Raw genomic sequence first — 8533 nt, 5'->3', positions numbered from 1 at the left:
ATATATACACGCAAATATATGTATACATATGCAAGAGGACACTCAAGCGCACTCGTGCATATAATTGTATGTGTGCATATATGTCTATATACATATATTCATGCATACATGTATGAGTGTGTGTGTGTGCATGTGTGTGTGGATAGATGTATGTGTATATTTATGTATCTATCTATATTTATCTGTCTCACTATCTATACATCCATCCATCCACCCATCCACCCACCCATCCATTCCTCCATCCATCCATCCATCCTTCATCTATCTATATATGTATGTTTGTATGTGTACTGTTTGTATATGCGTGTGTGCTTTTGTGTGTGTGTGTGTATATATATATATATCTATATATAAAACAAATAATAAATGAGTATATGCATATATACGTACAGGTATGTGCATACCTACGTCTACCTCTATATATAGGTGCATATCTGCGTACAGGACATTGCAAACAAAACGTAGACAAGAAAATAATAATAACCAGAGTACAGAAAACACACAGGCCACATAGAGAACAATTTATATATATATAATTATATAGCAGCTTCCTTCATTCGGTAATTGCTTTCTTTCACTGTTACCATTGTAGCTGGCCATCTGTAAAACTTCGTTTTCCTGCCTCTGAACCGGTTACAAAACATATACAAACTTTTAACGTTCTTACCGACAATCAAATCCTCGCATGCTTATAAAATCTTACACGTATTTACAGATTCACAAAGTCTCAATTTTTTCAGTGTCCATTCATAAATATATATATGTGTGTGCTTGTCTGTGCTTGTGTGTGTTTATGAGTGTGTGTGAGCGCGTGTGTATGCGAGTGTACGGGCGCTTATGTGAGTGTATGCGGCTGTGCGGCCGTGCGTGGGTTCATATATATTCACAATTGCGATTGTGTATATACACACACACACGCATACACAGAACCACCACCACTACCACACGCACAAACATATATGTATATCACATATATACAGATACATAGGGATACATACAGAAACCCATACATATATACATATGCGTGTGCTTTTGTGTGTGCGTATATATATATATATATATATATATATATATATATATATATATACAGATTTAAATAAATGAGGAAATAGACAGATAGATACATAAATTGATAGACAGGCACATAGATAGATAGATAGATAGATAGATAGATAGATAGATAGATAGATATTAATATTTAGAATTAACATTGCATGTTTATGGGCTGTATTTGTTTATTACATAACAGATTTTCCCAAACAACTTTCAAAATGAAGAAACTATAACGGTTCTAGGAAGAAAGAAAATAATAAATGCGTAAGAGAAAATGTTGACAATAATACTAAACATATAAATGAAAATATTTTTTTCTTCTTTTTTTTTGCATAAGTTGGGCCTAGACACAAAATGCACCGACCCAAAATCAACAAGAACACAAACTGAAGCTGCAGCGTAAAAATGCATTTTATGTAACTGGTCAAGTATTTCAAATGAGTAAATTGCACAGGAATTGGACATTACTGAAGAGACAAAAGAAAACTGACCAGTATGATCCCAATGGAACAGTAACATCAATAAGAAAGGCGTGACTTCACGCTCTTTACTCACGTGCCAACGCGCATGTCTGTGTGTGCGCGTGCATGTGCGTGTGTGCTTAGAGTAGAAAAGAATATTTAGTGTTGTATTCTACTTCATCCAAACAGCTGTTGGAAACTTTCAATTCATGATATATACATTTCTTGGTTTTCTGAAGATATACAAATGTGCAACGTTTTTTGCTATCATTTATATTTATTCGTCTTCATAATTTACAGCATAAATTTATAATCCTGGATTACTGAGTTAATAATGTTTTGGATTGTGCAGAACACCTCGAAGTAAAAATAGCATTTAGAAGTTGGATTTTAGGTTTTATATCCTATTTATAAATGAATTAACTTGTTAAGAAGCTTCCAATAAAAAAAATAATAATAACTAATTTCCTAGTAGATAGGATGTTCCTGATATATAGATAGTATTTTACATCTTTATTTTGTGTGTGTGCGTGCGTGTTTGTGTTTCTGTGTGTGTGTGTGTTCAGTTTATTTATCATTATTTTTGCTTATTTTAATCTGACATATTTAATGCACCCGCGTCCCAGCAATTTCCGATCGTTTATCGCACTTGTGTTTATTTCATTAATTCCCAGATATTTGTAAATCCGGCTTTAGTGTAATTCTATCAACAATTTTACTTGCTACAATATATTTATTAGTTTTATTAATTTTCTCTTTTTAAAGGTTGCCTTGTTGCATTTTCGAAAATCGCATTTCATGCCAATTTCCCTACAGCATCCGTTTCACAGGATCTAACAGTGTATATATATTTGGTTGCCATTTGCATCATACAGCTTAAGGTCATGCATGTACAAGACATGGATGATAATCACCCCATAGCATTTGTATCTATAAAGTGTCAGCTCCAGATACAACAAGGAGTGTAATGAGGCCAGTCCTGTTGGAATATGTCTTCTTAAAGGGATGGGTTTTGCTTTTATAAATCTCTTTTGTCTGGATCTATGAAATGTTTTCCATTTACACATGGAATAACTGATGTAGCAGCTCGTTATTAACCTTAATATACTCATGGTTAATGTGTCTAGATTGTACGGTGGGGAAACACTGAAGTAAAGTTCGAGCCGTTATTTAAATCGCTAACCTTTTTCTCTTGAAGTAGTTTAGTCTATTCTGCATACCCGGCATTTTAAAACAAGCTCTATCTTTTATTTTTATTTTTGTTTCCTAAACGAAATATTGAAGGTAGCCAATCCTATGTTGAAGTAGAATTTACAAAGACGAATGGCGTATTCACTGAGGAACGGAACAAATTTTCTATTTAATATTTTGCTACAACCGATTCGGTCATCACTTGAAATAATTCCAGGAATCAACTGATGTTTTTTCGAAACGGATTCAGTAAGATAACCATCAAGATTCGATTGAATTGTTATAAGGTTGAATAGCACTCATGTTATTCTGGGAATCTTAATCTGGCACACGGTGAATGAATGCCTGATTCAAGCTTCTTGAAAATATTAGAGGGGCAGAAAAATTGTATTAGTTTCAAATTTTTGAACAAGGCTAGTAATGGCGATACATATTTTATCGTCCCCGCAAGGAGGAAAAGCAAAGTTGAGCTCAGCGGAATTAGAACTCAAAAAGTAAAGACTTACGAAATACCGCTAAGCATTTTGCCCGGTGTGCTAACGATTCTGCCAGCTCGCCGCCTTAGTCAGCAACACTATGTACTTTCTACTGGAAGCACCAGGCCACACATTTGAGGAAAGGGATTAAGTCAATTACATCGACCCCAGTGCGTAACTGGTACTTATTTAATCGATCCGTAAAGGATAAAAGGCAAAGCCGACCTCGGTGGGATTTGAACTCAGAAAGTAAAGACAAAAGAATTGCTGCTAAGCATTTCGCACGGCGTGCTAACAATTCTGCCAGCTCGCCGTTTTAGTCAATAACACAATATTAATTCCTCCGTTTGACCATGTGTAATAATTTAAAAGTCCATCGAGGACAGAAACCGTGTCTCACTCATTCAGACAGGGGAATACGGATTGCAGTCATCCTTCTATTTTCATATATTTGTCTAAATAATCTGCATTTGAAACAATTATGAAAGAGATGAACTATTTCCTAACATAAAATACTTATTATAAAGGTGATATTTATAGCAGCTATTCATTTACAGGAAATTTTGATGTAAGATCATATCTTAAATAACATGAAAACAAAATGTCCCTTTCTGCATTTGCTTGGTTTCTTTTAACCAAACTGATAGATAGACTTACTTAGATATTCCAGCAAAATCAATACCATATTGCTTCCAAGATCCTTTAAAAAAATATGAAGCTCCCAGCAATATTGGGTTTAAAAATATAGGCACGATGGTCACGGATTAAATAACTTTAGTCATGTTTAATTGATTAACGATGGACTAGTGCTAAACATCAAGTAAATCATCGAAAACGCGATTCGGTCATAAAATATTTATCTGATGATTGGGATGATACAAACGCCATATTGGATCTAAAAATTTTGGTGTAACCATTGGTCGCCATATTGAAAGTGAAATGAAGTGAGGAAAATGTATGAAGATGTTGCTGCTGATTATTTACCTTCAACAATTTTTGTAGTACAATTCTTTCCTTTTATTTTGTTATTTTTTCAATATTTATTTATTGTTGTGTTTATGTTTAATTGCAAAGAAGGTACAGAGAGAAACAGTGAGAGAGCGAGAGAGAGAGAGATAGAGAGAGAGAGAGAGAGAGTGAAGATGATCTACAGAAGGAGAGAGGGAGAGAGAGAGAGAGCATAGAAAAAGTGAGTGAAAATGATCTAGAGAGAGAGAGTGAGAGAGAGAGAGAGAGCGTGAGAGAGAGAGAGAGCTTCAGAGAGAGAGAGAGAGAGAGAGAGAGAGAGAGAGAGAGAGAGAGAGAGAAAGAAAGAGAATGACCTACGAAAAGAAAGATGGGGCGAGTGTATAGTGAGACCGAAAGATTATCATTCAATCGGAAGGCGGGAAATCTTGTTTTGCAGAAGCAGAAGAATTGGAAGCAAACGCCATCTTAGATGGCAGCCTGAAAAAAAAAAAAAAAAAAAAAAAAAAAAAAAAAAAAAATGAACGTCTGGGGAATTGAAGAGAATGAAGATCGCACGAAAGAGAGTACAAACGAACAGACTGGAGTTGGGGGCGTTGTAGGTTTATGCATTGTGGTGACGGGGAGTTGAGGCGTTGGGGCGTAAGCTGTTCATGAAACGAGATGACTTCGTTAGCTGCTCTTAATGCTGTCTTGATGCAAATGCAGATAAGGGCGGTTCCTTTGCGGCTAGTTGCTGCTGCTGTAGCAATTATTGCTGTTATTATTGTTATTTTTTTACCACGCCGTTGATATTAATAACGTTCTTGCTTTTGCGAATGCTTCTGCTTGTGTTTTAGTCTGTTTTGTTTTGTTTTTTTGTTTAAATTCTTGTTGATATTTTTGCTATTGTTACTGATAATAGTATGTCATCGATATGGCATTGATACAGGATTTTATTAGAAATGAATGAGGTAGAACACTTGCAGAAAGCATTGCTGATAACGTCGTCATTGCACGTCTTACCGCTGTCATCGCTGCTACTTTTACATTGGAAATATTGCAATATTGAACATAAAGTTTCTTTTACTGCTACCGTTTTCACTTTCTCATTTTTCCTGTATTTACTTATTCACACCAATGCTTGTGTGTGTACTATTGCGACGAATCAAAGCGAAAGGAATTGGAGTGCTAATTTTTATTCCTTCCCTGAATCGAACTAGGACATACTCACCATAGCTCTACAGCCTTGAAGTCCATAGTCAAAACCGTTACCTAGATGATATTTTTGCTACAACGAAGTAAATTAAAATATTATCTCAATAAAGGCAGCGAGCTGTCAAAAACGTTAGCACGCCGGGCGAAATGTTAAGTGGTATTTCGTCTGCTGCTACGTTCTCAGTTCAAATTCCGCCGAGGTCGACTTTGCTTCTCATCCTTTCGGGGTCGATTAAATAAGTACCAGTTACGCACTGAAGTCGATATAACCGACTTAATCGTTTGTCTGTCCTTGTTTTATTTTTCCCTCTGTGTGTTGCCTCTTGTGTGCAATGAAGAAATACGAAACATTAGTGGTATTGATTGGAAGTGTTATCATGTACATTGTTTTGTCATCGTATAAAAAGATGGGCTACAGCAAATGTTCTGCTTAATACCACAGATTTGCTTGTCAGTTTTTTTTACCTTAACCAGTTGAGCATGCCCCTTGGTGGCTGATGATATGTGCATCTTTGATCATGAGCAGAAGTAGTGGGGGAGCATCATAGCAATGTGTTGAGAGGAATTCTTTGGGGTTTGTCTAATTAACCTTTGGAAACATGGGTGTTTTGCTCAACATCCTTAAACAAACCTTATTCAGGGACCCTTTGAGCGGGATGGGCTACTCGAGATGAAGAAAATTCTACCTGGGCCCCACCTGTGAGGTCATGCGCTGTTTATCTTGATATGAGATCACCATGTCGTGTACATATGGTTGTTTGTGATGCATGTGCCTGGTGTACCCTTATCAGACGGGTAGTCATGATGGGTATAATGGGCTTCGTATATTTTACCCCAGTGTCACTTTGATGGCATGCACAGCTATCTCAATAATAATAATAATAATAATAATAATAATAATAATAATAATAATAATAATAATAATAATAATAATGGTTAGCAATGATAATAACGTGTTCTGATTCCACCGATGTCGATTTTGCCTTTCATCTTGTAGGGGTCGATAAAGTAAGTACCAGTGGATCACTGGGTCGATGTAATCGACTAGTCCCCTCCTTCAAACTTTCAGGCATTGTGCCTATATTAGAAAGGAATATTATTAACATCATCATTCCTCATCATTATTATTATTATTATCATCATTATTACTATTATTATTATTATCAGTATTATTATTATTATTATTATTATTATTATTATTATTATTATTATTATTATTATCCTTATTATTATTATTATTATTATTATTATTATTATTATTATTATTATTATTATTATTATTATTATTATTATTATTATCATTATTATTATTATTATTATCGTCGTGGTCATCAGTATTGTAGCTACAACAGCTAATGTGTTAACAATATTGTTACAACGAGCGTCATTCATCACATTGACACATCTAACGTCATTAAGTTAGCAACTTTACTAACGAGGCCCCTGTGAATGTGTCATGGCTGACACGAACAGCAGTTCAGCTCATATTCTCTGCCATTATGTCTGCTTTCTCTTCGGCCATTTATCAAAATACTAATCATGGCAATCGTTACGACATACGAGCGAACGAACGAAAGAGCGAACGAGCGATCAACCAATCGAGCGAACGAGCGATTGGTTGATTAAGTGAGTGAGCAAGCGAATAAATAATAATAAAACCGAAAAAAAAAGAATGTGATGTCGGTGGGTAATCACTTGAGAATTGGGTTCATTCCCGTAAACATAAAACAAAGAACGTAAATAATATTAAAAGAAAGATGCATAAATAAATAAATGAAGAAAGAAGCCATAAAGATGAATATGAAACGGAGGAAAAGTGTAATATGGGTCAAACTGATAAATTTGGATCACAATTTTGTTTTTTTCTTTTACGATGGCATACGGGAAATGATAACTGCGAAACTGCAGTTGCTGCTGCTGCTGCAGCTACTGCTGCTGTTGCAGTTGTTGCTACTACTACCGCTGCAGCTGCTACTATTACTAATAATGTTAACAGCAATAACAACAACAACAACAACAATAATAATAATAATAATAATAATAATAATAATAATAATAATAATAATAGTAATAATAATGATAACAATAATAATAATAATAATAATAATAATAATAATAATAATAATAATAATAATAATATTAATAATAATAATAATAATAATACTAATAATAATAATAATAATAATAATAATAATAATAATAATAATAATTGTTTCTACTGAATGCACAAGGCTTCACATTTAAGGAAGGAATAAAGTCGATTACATCGACCCCAGTGCGTGACTGCTACTTATTTAATTGATCTCCAAAGTATGAAAGGCAAAGTCGATTTCCGTGGTATCAGCAAACTCCAGAAGGAGTCACCGAGAATGAGAATTGCAAATTCCTGTCGGATGCTATGATCCAGTGTGATCATCCAACCAGACATTAGAAACCGGACATTCTTGTGGTGAATAAAAATGAATGAGCAGGCATGATTATCGACCTAACATGCCCCGGTGACAATTGGGTCAATGTGAAAGAAGATAAATAAATAAACATCTATGACGGTTTAAAGTGGGAAGCATGAAGGGCATGGTCAATTAAGAGATTAGACGTGATACCAATAGTAATTGGTGCACTTCGATGTATCAGTACTCAGCTCCCAACATAACTGAAAGATATTGGTGTGATGGTAGTTGACACTCCGTCGGTTACGACAACGAGGGTTCCAGTTGATCCGATCAACAGAACAGCCTGCTCGTGAAATTAACGTGCGCTTAACGTAGTTCTCGGGGAGATTCAGTGTGACACAGAGTGTGAGAATGCTGGCCCTTTCAAATACAGGTACGAGAGAAACAGGAAGAGTGAGTGAGAGTAAGTTGTGGTGAAAGGGTACAGCAGGGTTCGCTACCACCCCATGCCGGAGCCTCGTGGAGCTTTAGGGGTTTTCCCTCAATGAACACTCGCAACACCCGGTCTAGGAATCGGAACCGTGATCCTACGACCGAGAGTCTGGTATGCCTTGGTATGTAATCCACGGACCCCAAGAAAATGAAAGGCAAAGTCGACCACGACGGAAGTTGAGTAAAGTAGGTAAGGCCGGATGAAATGCTGCAAAGCAATTTTATCGGCGTGCTGAGAATTCTGCCAGTTCACCGCCTTAGCAGTAGTAGTAGTAGTAGTAGTAGTAGTAGTAGTAGTAGTAGT

General features: G+C 35.6%; 1 protein-coding gene across 1 annotated transcript in view; it reads right to left on the bottom strand.

Moving 5' to 3' along the window:
* The window catches only part of LOC128250156 (probable serine/threonine-protein kinase clkA), a gene marked incomplete at its 3' end in the record, with an annotated part of 265160 nt that overhangs the window by 240236 nt on the left and 16391 nt on the right, over positions 1 to 8533 (bottom strand). Inside the window, 1 exon segment of the mRNA XM_052974897.1 lies at positions 6479 to 6668. Within this exon segment, the coding sequence (XP_052830857.1) occupies positions 6479 to 6668 (190 nt within the window).

The sequence above is a fragment of the Octopus bimaculoides genome, chromosome 19, assembly GCF_001194135.2.
Source record: "Octopus bimaculoides isolate UCB-OBI-ISO-001 chromosome 19, ASM119413v2, whole genome shotgun sequence".
Classification (NCBI taxonomy): Eukaryota; Metazoa; Mollusca; class Cephalopoda; order Octopoda; family Octopodidae; genus Octopus; species Octopus bimaculoides.
The sequence above is the reverse complement of the archived record's forward strand: the minus strand, read 5'-3'. Positions and strand labels throughout refer to the sequence as shown.